Source organism: Oncorhynchus gorbuscha, linkage group LG13, assembly GCF_021184085.1.
Source record: "Oncorhynchus gorbuscha isolate QuinsamMale2020 ecotype Even-year linkage group LG13, OgorEven_v1.0, whole genome shotgun sequence".
NCBI lineage: Eukaryota > Metazoa > Chordata > Actinopteri > Salmoniformes > Salmonidae > Oncorhynchus > Oncorhynchus gorbuscha.
Genome location: NC_060185.1, coordinates 65828061 through 65847619, shown reverse-complemented (window position 1 = coordinate 65847619; position 19559 = coordinate 65828061). Strand labels below are relative to the sequence as shown.

Here is a 19559-nt window from a genome sequence, read left to right as displayed (position 1 = left end):
CTAACCCAGAAACAGACACCAACTGATTGTGTAGTGTCTGTATGGCCTCATTTTGGGAACTGGGAGTAGCTATGGGCTTGATCCTGCAGTACTAACTACGTATAGTGCCTTCCGAAAGTATTCACACCCCTTGACTTTTTCCACATTTTGTTGTGCTACAGCCTGCATTGAAATTGGATTACATTGAGATGTTATGTCGCTGGACTACACCTAACATCAAAGTGGAATTATGTTTTTAGAGCTTTAAAAAAAAAGATATTAAAAATAAAAAAAGATAAAAAGATATTAAAAATAAAAGGCTGAAATAAGTATTCAACCCTTCCTCTGACACCGCCTGGTATAGAGGTGCTGGATGGCAGGAAGCTTGGCCCCAGTGATGTACTGGGCCGTACGCACTACGCTCTGTAGTATCTTGCGGTCGGAGTCCGAGCAGTTGCCATACCAGGCAGTGGTGCAACCATACTGTCAATGGTGCAGCTGTAAAACATTTTGAGGATCTGAGAACCATTGCCAAATATTTTCAGTCTCCTGAGGGGGAACAGGTTTTGTTGTGCCCTCTTCACGACTGTCTTGGTGTGCTTGGACCGTGATGTGGACACCAAAGAACTTGAAGCTCTCCATCTGCTACACTACAGCCCCGTCGATGAGAATGGGGGTCCTTCTTTTCCTGTAGTCCACAATCATCTCTTTTGTCTTCTACTACTGCAGAATATCATCAAATCTGTATACTTGGACTTTGATTTAGCTTTTCCAGTATTAGTAGCCATATTGTAAATTCAACATTTGCAAAACACCCAGTTTTTAAAAAATGAATAACTCCATAATCTTGCAATTTCTGTCCAAAATGAAAAGGCTTGCTGTCGCACAAGGTTAGCAGCAGAATTGTGTGACAGATACAGGGTTTCCAAATACTCCGTAAAGCCCAGCTCATTGGCTATCTAGCTAGCTTCGTTTGACCCCGATTGGTGCTTATTTGACAAAGTTACAGTTAATCAAGTGAAGACTGACCGTGTCATCGGCGCGCCATGACGGCGTCGCTCTCTGATCACATTTGGTGTCCTATAGGATATACTACACCCCTAATGATATAGTGAAGTCTGGTTACGTTCTTGGATCTCTGAGGAATAAATACAAACGTAATTTGACTGACTGAAACAACGTTTAGGGTTAGATTTTCACAGATTCCTTTCTTTGCAAATTGAACGAGTGGAAACACAAACTGATCGTGCATGCTGTATGGACCTTTTTAGGATATGAAAAAGGACTTTATCTAACAAAATGACACTTCATGTTATCTCTGGGACCCTTGGGATGATAAATCAGAGCAAGATTTCAGAATGTAAGTACACATTTCACCTTCAGATGTGAATTCACCAACCTATTGCTGTGGGGAAAAAAAGTGTTTTGTTGTTATGAGCTCTCCTCAAACAATAGCATGTCATTTTCTCGCAGTAATACCTACTGTAAATTGTACAGTGCAGTTATATTAACAATACTTGAAGCTTTCAGCTGATATAAAACACTTATAGGTACCAACATTGTTGTTTCTCTAAAATGTGCGATCATGACACACGGCGCTACATGATTTACAACTGTCCCGTTGACGGAACGCCTATCCCTAAGAAGTTTTAAGGGCTTGTAAGTAAGCATTTCACTATAAAGTCTACACCTGTTGTATTCAGCACGTGAAATCAATTTGTCCTCTTTTTGTCATCATATTTCCATTCAGGGCACATGAGAGTGAGACAGATGGACCCCACTGGGCACAAACTGGTTGAATCAACTTTGTTTCAACGTAATTTGTCAATGTACTGTGACGTGGAATGTATGTGGAAAAAATCTGTTGTTTTGTGGTGAAACTTCAACCACAGGATTATGTCATCATGGTAGCCAAATGTCAACATAGACAAACCTTGTGTAAAATATGTTGAATTTGTACCTTTAAAACAACGTCAGATTTTCAACGTTGTATCCACTATCAGAAAAAATAACTGTAGGCTGGGCAGCGCCTGCTACTGGAGAATTTATCTGTCAACAGCTACCGTTTGTTCTCCCAACCAAGGTTTTAACCAAGCCTAGCCCTGGTTAACTATGATATTTGTCACTGACTATTACCAATGTGCTATCATGAGAATGATTATTGAGAGATCTCCACTTAAAAACGAAATAGATTCACTGCTATTATCAAAGTCATTCCTAAGTAGGTTTAACTGATACAATTAAATATCACTCATATATCATCAATTATGCTATTTAGGCCTGTAGCATTTGCAAAGTCATTAACAGCAATTGTTTCAATTCAACCCAGAATTCACCAAAAAAAACAGACAATACAATAGGCCTAGGGATTCCAGTTCTGGTTGACTTCAAATGTAGTATTGAATTGTGTTCGGTTGTCAACACAACCAAATATCAACACTTGAAGGACAATCTGCACAGATTCTCGAACTGCATTGGTTGTCTGCGTCATATCCTTGTATTGTAATCTCAACTGCAACCCAGGTCATTTGGTTCTGCTATTGGATGAAGAACAGTCATAACATAAATCTGTTGTATAAATAAAAACAATATCTGATATTGTATTCCCATTTGAAATTTTGCTGTGCTTTTAAATGGTTGAAAGCTCAGTGGTAAACATTTAGGTGACAACTCCACCAAATTTCACACGCCGTTTGACCGCTCTGATTGAGATTTCTCCACATCATTACAAGGCACCCTTGCATTACTAAGACCGCGTGTGTAACTGTGTATGTATATTGCTAAGACTGGAACCCGGTGGCATGCACCGCTGCTTCAGGCAGCTTAAGCTGGAAGGCTAATGACATGCATTGACATGACTGCAGGTGTATGCAATTGTGATGGACATGGGTGGAATCAAGGATTGCCATTTCGGAATACAGTTATTTCTAATGATTTTCTCTTGATTGTTGGTGTGAGTGAGGGTGGGAGTGCAATTTGATTATGAAGATGGAGTAACTGAGGCTGTGGGTCTCACACTGGTCTTGCCAAGCAAAATGGCCTCTTTCTTTCTGTAGCATCAGCATCACATCATACGGTGTGTTTTTACCCTTTTGAGGCATGTAATGAATGAATATTAATAGTGGCTGGAAATAATTAAAACTCTGATCAGTAACCATGTTATATCAGTTTAGTAGTCAGACAGACAGACAGACAGTTATCTCAGTCAGACAGACAGACAGACAGACAGACAGACAGACAGACAGACAGACAGACAGACAGACAGACAGACAGACAGACAGACAGACAGACAGACAGACAGACAGACAGACAGACAGACAGACAGACAGACAGACAGACAGACAGACAGACAGACAGTTATCTCAGTCTAGTAATCAGACAGACAGAAAGTTTTCTCAGTCAGACAGACAGACAGACAGACAGTTATCTCAGTCTAGCAGTCAGACAGACAGACAGACAGTTATCTCAGTCAATTAGTCAGGCAGACAGACAGTTCTCAGTCTAGTAGTCAGACAGACAATTATCTCAGTCTAGCAGTCTGACAGACAGACAGTTATCTCGGTCTAGTAGTCAGTCAGACAGACAGTTATCTCAGTCTAGCAGTCAGACAGACAGTTACCTCAGTCTAGCAGTCAGACAGACAGACAGCCAGACAGTTATCACAGTCTAGCAGTCAGACAGGCAGACAGTTATCTCAGTCTAGCAGTCAGACAGACAGTTATCTCAGTCTAGCAGACAGACAGACAGACAGTTATCTCAGTCTAGCAGACAGACAGTTATCACAGTCTAGCGGTCAGACAGACAGACAGTTATCTCAGTCTAGCAGTCAGACAGACAGTTATCTCAGTCTAGCAGACAGACAGTTATCACAGTCTAGCAGTCAGACAGGCAGACAGTTATCTCAGTCTAGCAGTCAGACAGACAGTTATCTCAGTCTAGCAGACAGACAGACAGACAGTTATCTCAGTCTAGCAGACAGACAGTTATCTCAGTCTAGCAGTCAGACAGACAGACAGACAGACAGTTATCTCAGTCTAGCAGACAGACAGTTATCACAGTCTAGCAGACAGACAGTTATCTCAGTCTAGCAGACAGACAGTTATCTAGTCTAGCAGACAGACAGTTATCTAGCAGTCAGCCAGACAGTTATCTCAGTCTAGCAGACAGACAGTTATCTCAGTCTAGCAGACAGACAGTTATCTCAGTCTAGCAGACAGACAGTTATCACAGTCTAGCGGCCAGACAGTCCCAGAAAGTTTTTAGATATTTCAGCACCATGCGTTCCCTATAATTAGTCTCCATTAACGTCTAAGACTGTTGACGTTTGTTCCCCCTCTCCTGTGAGACAAAACACCCCATAATTACTCTGCCAGCCTCGGGACCTACACCAATGGTGTTGATCACCAGACTAAAACTTCTGCAAATGTGCTACGCAAAAGGTGAGGGGGGCGTATGGAAATAGCCAGTTTTAGATCTTGGTATTTCCTGTGTGCTTTAAGTGAGATGGAAGGCCTAGATGCTACAGTACAGTGGTTTAATGAGGAAGAAGACTGGCATACAGTTCAGACAGTACTGAATTCATGTTGGATGTTGGATGGACTTCACAGCCCTTTCTTTTGCTGTTTGCTGTTTTTATGTTTCATTATCTTTATTTCTGAAATAACAAACCGGTACTGTGGACAAATGCAAACAAGCACCAAGTTGAGGCTTGTTTGTATTCAATTCTGAATACCAAGTACATTTATTCAGAATTGAGATGCACTGTGGTTCTTTAATGAAGTAGCTCAATAGATGGAAGGCTCTGGGGTGGACCATGAGCTAATCCTCTGGGTAGTATTTGCGTAGTCCCCACGGTGGAGCTCAGAACTGCTCTCGTGCATTGTGGTTAGTCCCCATGGTGGAGCTCAGAGTTGCTCTTTTTCTTGTCACTAGTCCCCACGGTGTAGCTTAGAGCTTCTCCTCTAGATCGGAGTCAATACCCTGGGGGGGAGGTAATGCCAGGGCCTTCTCCCTGGTCCCTGTCTTTATCTGCTGCTACAGTTAGTCCTCCAGACCTGCAGAGAGCTCTGAGACTGTGAGCCCAGCCCTGTGGCCCAGCCTTTCACACACAACTAGGATCCAGCTCGTCTCCTCAGAGTCTCGAGAAAGGGTCTCTTATCTTGTAATACCCTTTTCACACCCCCGGCAGACGGTCACACTCTCACAAACAAATGCTCACGTGGACAGTCTCCATGGTAACGCTGGTTATCGACCTGACAGTGTTGGCCTAGTCTAGTATGCTACGGCATGGGATGCTATAGCTGTTTACCAGCAGCACCGCCACCAGCACACGTACTGTATGCACTCAGAGGCCTGCAGCAAAGCAGAGTGGAATTTGTTACAATATGTTCATAAGAGGTTATGTCATATTGGTCTTCATCCTTGGTAGGTCCTTTCTTTGACACAGAACGATACAAATGAAGCTGTTAAGCTGAGCTCAGTATTTAAACATGTAATGATTGAGATCAGTGGTTCCCGAGTCCGGTCCTCAAGTACTCCCAACCGTAGCCCCGGACAAACACACCTCATTCAACTCATCAAGGGCTTGAAGTTGAGTCATGCTGCTTGTCTGGGGCTACAATAAAAAACATGTGTACTGTTGGGGATACTCGAGGACTGGAGTCGGGAACCAATGATTGAGACAACGTTCCAAAAATGACTTTTAAAGAATGTCAATGTACTCACTCAGGATGCTTACTAGTCTTATGTTTTAAGCTTTTTCCTCTATCAGAAAATGCTTATAAGGGGATTATACCTTACACTACAATCATTGCATGTGCCCCAAGTCCTGCCTCCTCTCACTCCCAAATTAGAAACTCATTAACTCTGATGAATCTAGACTGGGGCGATTAATAAAAGGAGACAGCACTAATTGTTTGACCATATCTACAGAGAGACTGGTACACTGTATGTATTGCATGGTCCTCAACCAACTGGGAGATGTGAACATCCCACATCTCCCAATCTCCGGGTGCTCGGCAGCACTGCACCCTAGTGGCTAGAATATGTAACATCACCCAGTATGTGAGGAATCAGTGGTGATGTCATTGTGTACTGGCAGAGTGAAGGTGGCAGGCTGTGTGGTGTTGTCTGATGTAACTGTGTTCACAGTTTTAGAAGCACACGGCGCCGGGATCAGCAAGCGTCATCTGGGTGCCTTTGTATGGCAGCAGGCGGCACAATAGTACCCTGGCCTGCAGAGTCATACACTTCACACCCATCCCGTATACAAAACATACACAACACCAGTGGTCCGGCAGTCCAATACTACTATACAATCTAGCTTCAGCATTACTGCCTCTCTCCATAGATCTATATTGCTGGTTGTACTCACAACTTGGCTTTGTACTGGTTTGCCTTTTATGGCACTGCTAATATTGATGCCCTAAAATGCCCTAATAGCTACTGTTATTGCCTGTGTGTGTACTGGGCTTTAGGTTTGTCCATGTAGACTCTCTTCCCACTCTCATGAGGCTGTGGCTGGGAGTGTAGTTAGTAGAACAGTGGAGATGCCCCTGGCCCAGTGGAGCTGCGAGGAGGCCACAGTAGACTGGCATTCTGGAGCACCACAGTAATTAATGGACCCTTGTCAGGCTGGCACACTGCAGCAAACACAAAGCTGGTTTGCTAGCACGTACAGACGCACACACACAGACACACACACATGCGTCAGCCCTGGTAGGCTGGGTGACCATCTCTCTTTCTCCTCTCTTTCTCCTCTCTTTCTCCTCTCTTTCTCCTCTCTTTCTCCTCTCTTTCTCCTCTCTTTCTCCTCTCTTTCTCCTCTCTTTCTCCTCTCTTTCTCCTCTCTTTCTCCTCTCTTTCTTGACGCTCGCCTCTCAAGTTGAAACCTGTTGCAATATTCATATTATTACCACTCCATATCATCACAGCAGCAGCCAGTTGACTTAACTTTGGTTATAGGTGTAGACACCTTTCCTGCAGTCAAATGACTAAATCGCCTTGTAGTGGCCTCAAGGATGAGATGTTATTCATATTTTTCATAATTTCATAATTAACCAACTTTTTTTTTATTACACAGAAAATCCAGTGTTTCTACATCAAACAGTTTTGTTATATTTCAGTCCTATGTGATATATATAAAGTGTAATATTGGGATGCAAACTCAAAATTGAATACATTTCAGCTTTACATCTGACATGGTACAGGTGTCTTCTTTTTTAACGATTTTATTTTATATGTACAACATTTACAAAAGTTTTGAGAATGACACAATTTCCACAAGGTTTGCTGCCTCAGTGTCTTAAGATATTTTAGTCAGATGTTACTATGGAGCTATGGAATACTGAAGTATAATTACAAGCATAAGTGTCAAAGGCTTTTATTGACAATTACCTGAAGTTGATGCAAAGAGTCAATATTTGCAGTGTTGACCCTTCTTTTTCAAGACCTCTGCAATCGGCCCTGGCCTGCTGTCAATTATCTTCTGGGTCACATTCTGACTGATGGCAGCCCATTCTTGCATAAACAATGCTTGGAGTTGGTCAGAATTTGTGAGTTTTTGTTTGTCCACCCGCCTCTTGAGGATTGACCACAAATTCTCAATGGGATTAAGATCTGGGGAGTATCCTGGCCATAGACCCAAAATATCAATGTTTTGTTCCCCGAGCCACTTAGTTAACACTTTTGCTTTATGGCAAGGTGCTCCATCATCCTGGAAAAGGCATTGTTCGTCACCAAACTGTTCCTGGATGGTTGGAAGAAGTTGCTCTCGGAGGATGTGTTGGTACCATTCTTATCTCATGGCTGTTTTCTAAGGCAAAATTGTGAGTGAGCCCTTGGCTGAGAAGTAACCCCACACATGAATGATCTCAGGATGCTTTACTGTTGGCATGACACAGGACTGATGGTAGCGCTCACCTGGTCTTCTCTGGACAAGCTTTTTTCTGGATGCCCCAAACAATCGGAAAGGGGATTCATCAGAGATAATTACTTTTCCCCAGTCCTCAGCATTCCAAACCCTGTACCTTTTGCAGAATACCAGTCTGTCCCTGATGTTTTTCCTGGAGAGAAGTGGCTTCTTTGCTGCCCTTCTTGACACCAGGCCATCCTCCAAAAGTCTTCCCCTCACTGTGTGTGCAGATGCACTCACCCCTGCCTGCTGCCATTCCTGAGCAAGCTCTATACTGTTGGTGCCCCGATCCCGCAGCTGAATCACCTTTAGGAGACAGTCCTGGTGCTTGCTGGACTTTCTTGGGCTCGCTGAAGCCTTCTACACAACAATTGAACCGCTCTCCTTGAAGTTCTTGATGATCCAATAAATGGTTGATTTAGGTGCAATATTACTGGCTGCAAAATCCTTGCCTGTGAAGTACTTTTTGTGCAAAGCAATAATGATGGCACGTGTTTCCTTGCAGGTAACCATGGTTGACAGAGGAAGAACAATGATTCCAAGCCCCACCCTCCTTTTTAAGCTTCCAATTTGTTATTCGAACTCAATCAGCATGACAGGGTGATCTCCAGCCTTGTCCTCGTCAACACTGAAACCTGTGCTAATGAGAGAATCACTGACATGATGTCAGCTGGTCCTTTTGTGGCAGGGCTGAAATGCAGTGGAAATGTTTATGGGGGATTCAGTTCATTTGCATGGCAAAGAGGGACTTTGCAATGAATTGCAATTCATCTGATCACTCTTCATAACATTCTGGAGTATATGCAAATTGCCATCATACAAACTGAGGCAGCAGACTTTGTGAAAATGAATAGTTGTGTCATTCTCAAGACTTTTGGCCACGACTGTATATATATATACACTACTGATCAAAAGTTTGGGGTCACTTAGAAATGTTCTTGATTTGAAAAGAAAAGCAACAAAAAAGTCCATTAAAATAACATCAAATTGATCAGAAATACAGTGTAGATATTGTTAATGTTGTTAATGTTGTAAATGACTATTGTAGCTGGAAACACAGATTTTTTTATAGAATATCTACATAGGCGTACAGAGGCTCACTATCAGCAACCATCACTCCTGTGTTCCAATGGCACGTTGTGTTAGCTAATCCAAGTTTATAATTTTAAAAGGCTAATTGATCATTAGAAAACCCTTTTGCAATTATGCTAGCACAGCTGAAAACTGTTGTCTGATTAAAGAAGCAATAAAACTGGCCTTCTTAAGACCAGTTGAGTATCTGGAGCATCAGCATTTGTGGGTTTCGATTACAGGCTCAAAATGTCCAGAAAGAAAGTACTTTCTTCTGAAACTCGTCAGTCTATTCTTGTTCTGAGAAATGAAGGCTATTCCATATGAGAAATTGACAAGAAACTGAACATCTCGTACAACGCTGTGTACTACTCCCTTCACAGAACAGCACAAACGGGCTCTAACCAGAATAGAAAGAGGAGTGGGAGGCTCCAGTGCACAACTGAACAAGTACATTGTATCTAGTTTGAGAAACAGACACCTCACAAGTCCTCAAATGGCAGCTTCATTAAGTAGTACCCGCAAAACACCTGTCTCAACATCAACAGTGAAGAGGCGACTCCGGGATGCTGGCCTTCTAGACAGAGTTCTTCTGTCCTGTGTCTGTGTTCTTTTGCCCATCTTAATCTAAGATATGTCTTTTTCTTTGCAACTCTGCCTAGAACATCAGCATCCCGGAGTCGCCTCTTGTCCCTGTTGGGGGCCACTTATCCTATGGCAGGATTATTGATGGGCAGAGCATGGGACAAAACACATGGTTTTATGGCGATTGATACAGATTGATACACATACACACATACATACAGTACTGTCTAAGTTACAAGTCTTAAGTGTACTAGTTAATATATTTAGAAATTGTAGGCCTACTTTGAGAGGTCATACTATTACAGACTTTCAGTAAGTCTGATTTTTAAAGTGCAGGTTATTGCCAACTTCAATGGCAAGCCTGCAACAACAATGTAAGGCTGGTCACTTGCCCCATCTAGTGTTCATCTGGTGTTCAGGATCTGCTTATGCCTCTGCCTCAAGGTATCTACCTACAGTCCTCTAACTCCACTCTGGACCTCGAAGCCAGTTCCACTGCTATTGTTCATTGTTCCTAATCAGGGACTGATTTAGACCTGGGACACCAGGTGGGTGCAATTAATTATCAGGTTGAACAGAAAGCCAGCAGGATCCAGACCTTGTAGTGTAAGAGTTGAATACTCCTGTCCTACGGTATACAAGAGAATCACATTCACCACAGTTTAGGCCTTCAATATATTAGCCATCGCAATGAATGGCGCTTGTCTTAGAGAGTTTGATCAACAATGATCTCATTTTCTTCTATACTTTATGTACATTAAGTAAGTTCATCCTCTATCTGTCATTTCTCATTGAACATGGAAGATGGTCATTTAATGTAAGAACATTCGAATGATGTCTTCAAGTTGGCCTGATTAAATTATCTTCCGTGTTTGATTGCCCTTTATCTTTGGCAGTTTATGTGATAAAGCATCAATTGGAAAGCCAATTTCAACAATACCACTGTACCAGTTTGTTAAAAATCTCTCTTAAGTGTCCAGAACAACAGAGCTTCCATGTAAAAAATAAAAATAAAACTCTGCTAATGCATATTGTGATCATTGATGTACGTCGATGCATTTCAGTGGAAAGTGGACAGGGCCTGCATATCCATTTTACCCGGCACATTAAAGGATTGTTTTACATCCATGTTGCTGTAATATGAGAGGAAACTATTCTCTGCTCTAGGCAGGAAGTACATTCTCTACGAGCAATTTCGACCCCTTTTCTTCATTTTCGACTCAGCGAGCCTGCAGCAGTTTAGTGTCAACACTCCAAACCAACAAGACCTCCAAATGCATCTTTAATGAGTATTTCAGAGCGTCATAATGGCATGTCACTAATGCCCATCTGTTAATGATCTTCTTCTCCATCTTCTGCCGGCCCCGCCTTGACGCTTTCTCCGTCTACGCCTTGGACAGTTCTTTGAATTATCTGGTTGAAACTTTTGTGGCATCTCCTTGCTTTCAATCCAAAATCTGTCGGCTATTGTTCCTATTGAGGACACTTTTCTTGGCTTGAGTTATGCATAGAAGCAAGACTTTTCCCTTGAGGAAATCTGCGTCGGGTAGGCTGTGCTTCTCCTTTCCAAGTGTTCCTGTATATTTTCTTCCGTTTGTTTGACTTCTAGGGACATAGCCTACTTTCTGATGTACTTGATGTGGAATATGCCCCATATCGCGAGTATACGAATATCCTATTTACTTTGTGTTTTGCTGCATGATCTGTGGCGGAACAAGGATGTTATTGACAGAGGCGCACAACCTGGCGCTGGAGCTGTCCATGGTGTTGAAGGAAGATGACCTGGGCGATAGAAGTGCTTTAGAACTCTATCATACAGAACTTGTCTTGAGGTCAAACGCTTATTATATTTAGTTGATGTGTAGCCTAGGATGTATAATAGCATACTTGCTAAAACTGATGCATAAATTCAAAATGTAACTTTTTGGTGCATATCAATGGCAGTAAATATATCGGTAATATGTTTTTTTTAACGATGTTAAAAGATGATCTATTTTGATCGCACTGGTTAATGTTAATGGTAGTTCAAGTTTGAAAATGTAGCCTATAACCTACAGTACCTTTTTCTGTTAAATATGTCGGCTATCGGCATACTCTGGAGCCTTGAGTGTTTCCAGAAACCGCCTTTTATTATTGTCTATTCCCTCTATGATTGTATTGATGCCTAATTGACATGATTGGGTAATAGTCTATTTCTTTGTAATTGAAGTAACAGTTTCGTCCTCATTTTTCTTTGTATTTTTTTAAAAATATGTTCTTTGGTGTCCGTGTGTTGCAGTGTATGCAGTAGAGCCTAATGTACAACGCTATTGATCTGTGAATCATATCAGATGTAAAGTTTGTGTACGGCAGTTTCAGATCTGGACTGTAGGTGGTGCCCATGTGGAAGCTTTGATTTCCGATGTGAAGCACGGAGAGGAAACAGAGGGAGGGGAGGCTGAGGAGAAGTAGACTACTGCTGTTTCTGCAGGGAGTTGTTGACAGTAGCCTTGTCAGTGAGGGGGTGCTGTCTCCCGGCAGACGTTTGATCTTGCAGTTGATGCAATAACAGGACATGACTCCTGTCCTGTCATAGCTTACTGTCTTGTCGTGAGAGAGTTTTTTTTCCGATCGCTTGTCATCCAAAATGGTAGCCTATCAGTTTCACAGAGCTGCAAGCGATTTATGATCTTACGTAGGCAAGTAAAATGTAGATGACTGTGTTCAGTTGCTCTCATGTTTATCCTCAACATCGTTGTCATCCTCATATTTTTCATTATAAATAACCTATTTGGCCAGATCAACAGAAGTTGAAGTGCCCCTCAGTGCAAGGCAAACTGGTAGAGGCCACACTGCCATGGCAACGTGTTGGTGAAAAATGTGGGGGTGCGAGCTTCCTGTTGTTGCCAAACGCTCATCTCCTCGCCCTGCTCTGAGGACAGACAGACAGGATGTGGAATATTGTTGATGGATCAGTCTCTGCTCGAGTCTAATTGATTCCATCACCCAGTGTTGTTGTTTTCTGCCAGTGGTTGCATTCAGGGTTTTCTTCACCTGACCAAATGTGTCGGGGGCAGAGTTATAGCCCAATCCATCTCCAACTTTGTCAGGGCTTTGCCCACACTCCAAGTCATTGGTCACTGCATCTCGCACTTGAGCACCATGGTCATGTTTGTTTGGGTCTCTTCCACACAGTCCTGCCTGGCTAGTGGAGCAGGTGGTGGTAGGCAAACTCTCAAGGCACTAAAGTCAGTGTTGTTGTCCAAGGTACTGCAGTGGAGCTTGCGCTTGCAGGTCCCGTTCTTATCTCATACACATAGTTTAAAGTGCTATAATTATTGCAGGAACCATTGTTAATTGCACAATTACTGACCACAATGACTGACCACAACCACACAACTACTGACCACATAGCTACTGACCACAACGATTGACCACAACCACACAACTACTAACCACAACTAATGACCACAACCACTGACCATAACTGACCACAACCACACAACTACTAACCACAACTACTGACCATAACTGGCCACAACTACTGACCACAACTACTGACCGCAACCACACAACTACTGAACCACACAACTACTGACCACAACTACTGAACCACACAACTACGGAACCACACAAATACTGAACCACAAGCACACATCTACTGACCACAAGCACACAACTAATGACCACAACAACCGAACACAACTACAGACCACAACTACTGACCAGAAACACACAGCTACTGACCACAAACAAAAAACTACTGACCTCTCAACTACTGACCACAACTATTGAACCACTCAACTACACAACCACACAACTACTGACAACACAACTACTGAACCACAACTTACTGAACCAAACAAAAACAAAAAACTACTGACCACACAGCTACTAACCACAGCTACTGACCACAACCACACAGATACTGACCACAACTACTGACTACAACGACTGACCACAACCACGCAACTAATGACCACAATTACTGACCAGAAACACACAACTACTGAATCCACATAGCTACTAACCACAACTACTGACCACAGCTACTGACCACAACCACACAGATACTGACCACAACTACTGACTACAGCGACTGACCACAACCACACAACTAATGACCACACAGCTACTAACCACAGCTACTGACCACAACCACACAGATACTGACTACAATGACGGACCACAACCACGCAACTAATGACCACAATTACTGACCAGAAACACACAACTACTGACCAAAAACACACAACTACTGAATCCACACAACTACTGACTACAACTATTGACCACATCCTACTGAACCAAACGACTACTGACCACAACCACACAACTATTGACCATGACTACTAAAGCACACAACTACTGGCCACACAACTACTGACCACACAACTACTGAACCACACAACTACTGAACCACAAACACACAACTACTGACTACAACCACACAGATACTGACCACAACTACTGACTACAACGACTGACCACAACCACACAACTAATGACCACAACTACTGACCACAATTACAGACCAGAAACACACAACTACTGACCACAAACACAACTATTGAATCCACACAACTACTGACCACACAACTACTGACTACAACTACTGCCCACATCCTACTGAAACAAACAACTACTGACCACAACCACACAACTATTGACCACAACTACTAAAGCACACAACTACTGAAGCACACAACTACTGACTACACAACTACTGAACCATACAACTACTGATCCACAACCACACAGCTACTGACCACAACTACTAAAGCACACAACTACTGAACCACACAAATACTGACCACACAACTACTAAACTACAACCCCGCAGCTACTGACCGCAACCACACAACTACTGACCACAACCACACAACTACTGACCACAACCACTGACCACAACTACTGACCACAACCACTCAGCTACTAACCACACAACTGCTAACCACAACTACTGACCATAACTGGCCACAACTACTGACCGCAACCACACAACTACTGACCACAACTACTGAACCACACAACTACTGAACCACACAACTACTGAACCACACAAATACTGACCACACAACTACTGAACCACAAGCACACATCTACTGACCACAAGCACACAACGACTGACCACAACGACAGACCACAACTACTGACCAGAAACACACAGCTACTAACCACAAACAAAAAACTACTGACCTCTCAACTACTGACCACAACTATTGAACCACTCAACTACACAACCACACAACTACTGACCATACAACTACTGAACCAAACAAATACTGACCACAACCACTCAACTACTGACCACAACTACTGACCCACACAACTACTGACCACACAACTACTGAACCACAACCACACAGCTACTAACCACAAAACGACTGACCACAAACAAAAAATACTGACCACACAGCTACTAACCACAACGACTGACCACAGCTACTGACCACACCGACTGACCACAACCACACAGGTACTGACCACAACTACTGACTACAACGACTTACCACAACCACACAACTAATGACCACAACTACTAACCACAATTACAGACCAGAAACACACAACTACTGACCACAAACACAACTATTGAATCCACACAACTACTGACCACACAACTACTGACTACAACTACTGCCCACATCCTACTGAACCAAACAACTACTGACCACAACCACACAATTATTGACCACAACTACTAAAGCACACAACTACTGAAGCACACAACTACTGACTACACAACTACTGAACCATACAACTACTGATCCACAACCACACAGCTACTGACCACAACTACTAAAGCACACAGCTACTGACTACACAACTACTGAACCACACAACTACTGAACCACACAACTACTGAACCACAACCACACAACTACTGAACCACAACCGCACAGCTACTGACCACAACCACACAACTACTGACCACAAACACATAACTACTGACCACAACCACACAACTACTGACCACAACCACTGACCATAACTGACCACAACTACTGACCACAACCACACAACTGCTAACCACAACTACTGACCATAACTGGCCACAACTACTGACCACAACTACTAACCGCAACCACACAACTACTGACCACAACTACTGAACCACACAACTACTGACCACAACTACTGAACCACACAACTACTGACCACACAACTACTGAACCACAAGCACACATCTACTGACCACAAGCACACAACTAATCACCACAACTACTGACCAGAAACACACAGCTACTGACCACAAACAAAAAATTACTGACCTCTCAACTACTGACCACAACTATTGAACCACTCAACTACACAACCATACAACTACTAACGACACAACTCCTAAACCACAACCTACTGAGCCAAACAAATACTGACCACAACCACTCAACTACTGACAACAACTACTGAACCAAACAACTACTGAACCACACAGCTACTGACCACAACCACAAAACGACTGACCACAAACAAAAAACTACTGACCACACAGCTACTAACCAAAATGACTGACCACAGCTACTGACCACAACCACACAGATACTGACCACAACTACTGACTACAACGACTGACCACAACCACACAACTAATGACCACAACAACTGACCACAATTACTGACCAGAAACACACAACTACTGACCACAAACACACAACTATTGAATCCACACAACTACTGACTACAACTACTGACCACATCCCACTGAATCAAACAACTACTGACCACAAACACAAAACTATTGACCACAATTACTAAAGCACACAACTACTGACTACACAACTACTGAACCACAACCACACAGCTACTGACCACAACTATTAAAGCACACAACTACTGACTACACAACTACTGACCACACAACTACTGACCACAACTGTAACGGCGTTCATCTGTTGAAGGAAGAGAGTCGGACCGAAATGCAGCGTGTTTGTTACTCATGATCTTTAATGAACGAAAACGAAACGATACATGAAATAACTCAATACAAAAACAACAAACGGAACGAGAAACCTATTACAGCCTATCTTTTTTTAAATATTTTTTATAAAAAAATATTTATTATCTTCAATACCATTCATTCTTTACAACTCATAATTTACATACATAAACAAATAATAGTATTTTAAATAAACGAATTAAACTAAAACATAAACCCCAAACAAAACCTCAGGGGAGCATCTTCCCTCCCCGTCACCCTACAAAATGCCTCTCCCTATCTCCCCGTCCCTAATCTATCCTCTTACAAATCTAAATGACACCCAGCCCTAAACCCCCCTTCCACCTCTCCCGAGCAGCATGCTGCCCCCACTTCCTCTCCTCCCTCTTCATCCTCCCCCTCAAATCTCCTTCCACCCTCCTCACTATCCCTTCCACCCCCCAATCTCTCCCTGTCTTCACCATGTTCTGCCTTGCTTCCCACAGCCCCCGTTTAAAGAGACTCATGAGAAGCCAGAGCAGAAACCTGTCCCTATCCGTCCCTCTCGCTCTCCCTACACCCCTCTCTAACCTGGCCCACGTCAATACAAAATCCCCTTTACCAAACCTAACAACACCCGTGCCCTAGCCCATACTACTCCGGCAAAGGCACAGTCCCAAAAGACATGGCGCACAGTCTCCTCCCTGCCACAAGAGGATCTTAGACAGGTGGGGGATTGCACCAAATTATACCGGTACAAGATGGAACATACCGGCAAACACTTATGAAGGCTCAACCAATTCAGGTCCTTGAGCCTGTTATCCAGACCCCGCGCCTGCACTCCCTCCCAGACCACTTCCGAGATGCCCACTACAGGCGCCGGACTCCCTGCCTTTCTGACCTCCTCGTACAGGTGCCTGAGATCTAAACCTACTCGGGCAACTTCAACCTCAGGGTGCGCACGCAGCCACTTGGCCGCATGACCAAAGTGCCACAGCAGGTGTTCCGCCCGAGGACCTGTGTTAGACCACACCATTATGCTTCTCGCCTGATACGAGAAAAACACCCGCAGGAGGTAACCGGATGGGTGTATCACTGGCTGAGCAAGCTCCGTTAACAAGAAAGAAACAAAAATTGTGTCCAGCTTGAGGGGGAAATGTGGTACCCCCCTACCTCCCTCCCCGATGGGACAGATCATGCGTGCCCTGGCGACCCACTCGCACCTGCCACTCCACATAAACTGAAACACAAGCCTCACTAGAGGCCTCCTCAGACAAGCCGGCAATGGGTAGATGTATGCCAAATACAAAAGAGACGGCAACACATCCACCTTTAGGACCAGGACTTTGCCCATAAAAGACAAATACCTAGCTTTCCACATTGCTAGCTTCCTCTGTACCACTGCGATACGCATGTTCCAGTTTAGCGTCGCTGAGCCGGAGGTCTCAAAATGGACCCCGAGAATCCTCAGGGCCCCCTGACGGAAGACTTTGCATGGTTCAGAACTGCTCCCGACGCTCGGGTGAAATCCCCAAAGATGGCAAGGGACCTTGTCAGGCACGAGTCCTTGCACAACAGCAAGGAAGTGTCGTCGGCGTACTGCATCATCTTAACACGCAGCCCACCACTTCCAGGGATCAGCAAACGTTCCACCCCTGTGTCTGCCCTAATGGCAGCCCCCAGAGGCTCCATGTACAGAACGAAGAGGAGAGCCGAGAGTGGGCACCCCTGCCTGACCCCAGACGAGAGGTCAAAAACGTGACTATTTACACTAACTCGGCACTCCGCTCCGACATATAATGTACGAATCCATCCTATAAAATTCTCCCCAAATCCTAATCGACCTAACACTCTGAATAAAAAGGATCTATTCACGCGACCGAAGGCTTTCGCCTGATCTAGCGCTGCTACCATTAAAGGCAGACCTCTATATTCAACCCAAGCGATGGAGTCCCTGATTAACTGTAGGTTCCGTCTAATAGAGCGGCCCTCTACACCGCACGTCTGATCCTCGAGAACGACGTAGGGAAGGGCTGTGCGCAACCGGTCTGCTAAAACCTTTGCAAGTAGCTTGTAATCTACACACAGCATGGTCAACGGCATGGCCCTCCTCTTAACAAAATCCCTTAAACCCCTTACATTTAAACTAACAAAAGTAAAATTAGACTCCATGAAAAAAATAAAAACATGTAATACACTCAAATTCTAAACCCAGACAGAAAAAAAACATAAACAGGAGAATCACCCGATGCTCCCCTGCTCCATATCTACCGGTGAGAACACCATCCGTAATCCCGACATCCCTCCCTCTTCCTCCATCACACCATCCCAGGATGCAGGAATAGTGTTTGGCTCCGGGGTGCCCTGCACCCTGGGTCTACCCCCACAATCCTCCCCCTCCCCAGTGTTGCAGCTGGTTTCCTGAGGAAACCAGCAGCAACTCAGAGGTTTCTCCCGCCCCCATCACTCTCTTGGCCATCCCCTCCCCCTCACTGTCGGCCAATCGCCCCCTCCTCTTCATACTCTTCTTTGGTGATGGCGGCAGTGGAGAGATACCACCCCCCCCCCCCGCCAGCTCCTCCACCATACCCCTCATCTCTTCCACCAGGGCACTTTCCCCCCAGTCCACTTTCTCTTCCACCGTCTCCTTCTCCACCACTCCTCCCTCGCTTTCTTCTCTCTCATGCTCCTCCACTCGGTTGCCTTCTTCCGCCACTTTTTCTGGTTCTCCTACTCCCGTGCCTTCCGTTTCCTTCTCTCTTCCATCTGCCGCTTCTGGCTCCTCCTCCTTCCTTGTGGCCTTCCCCTCTGGACCTGAACTCTGGTCATGAGGCGTGCTTCCTTCCCCTCCTCTTCTTCCCCCATCCCCCGCTCCTGCTCCCCCCCCCAGCCGCAGACGCATATGACCTCTGACGGGCCGGGCACCCACGCCACAGGTGTGCTGACGAGCCACACCCATGGCACGTCTTAGGCTTGTCACAATCTCTCGCCTCGTGATCCTCAAATGCACAAAATCTGCATTTTAGTGTACTGCACGAGGCAAATATGTGACCGTAGGCCATACAGCGCCTGCAAAATGGGGGCTGACGTGCATAAAACAACGTCCCCCTGTCA

At 44.3% G+C, this 19559-nt stretch overlaps 1 protein-coding gene across 5 annotated transcripts in view; it reads left to right on the top strand.

The window, feature by feature from the left end:
* The window catches only part of LOC123993348 (fibroblast growth factor 13), a 197691-nt gene that overhangs the window by 129831 nt on the left and 48301 nt on the right, over nt 1–19559 (top strand). Inside the window, exon 1 of one of the 5 annotated variants that reach the window (XM_046295410.1) lies at nt 10875–11093. The exons of the other annotated variants lie outside the window; for them this stretch is intronic. Within the exon in view, the coding sequence (XP_046151366.1) occupies nt 11051–11093 (43 nt within the window). The 5' untranslated portion in view covers nt 10875–11050. Of the gene's footprint in view, nt 1–10874; nt 11094–19559 lie in introns of those variants that run through there. 5 annotated transcript variants of the gene reach the window in all.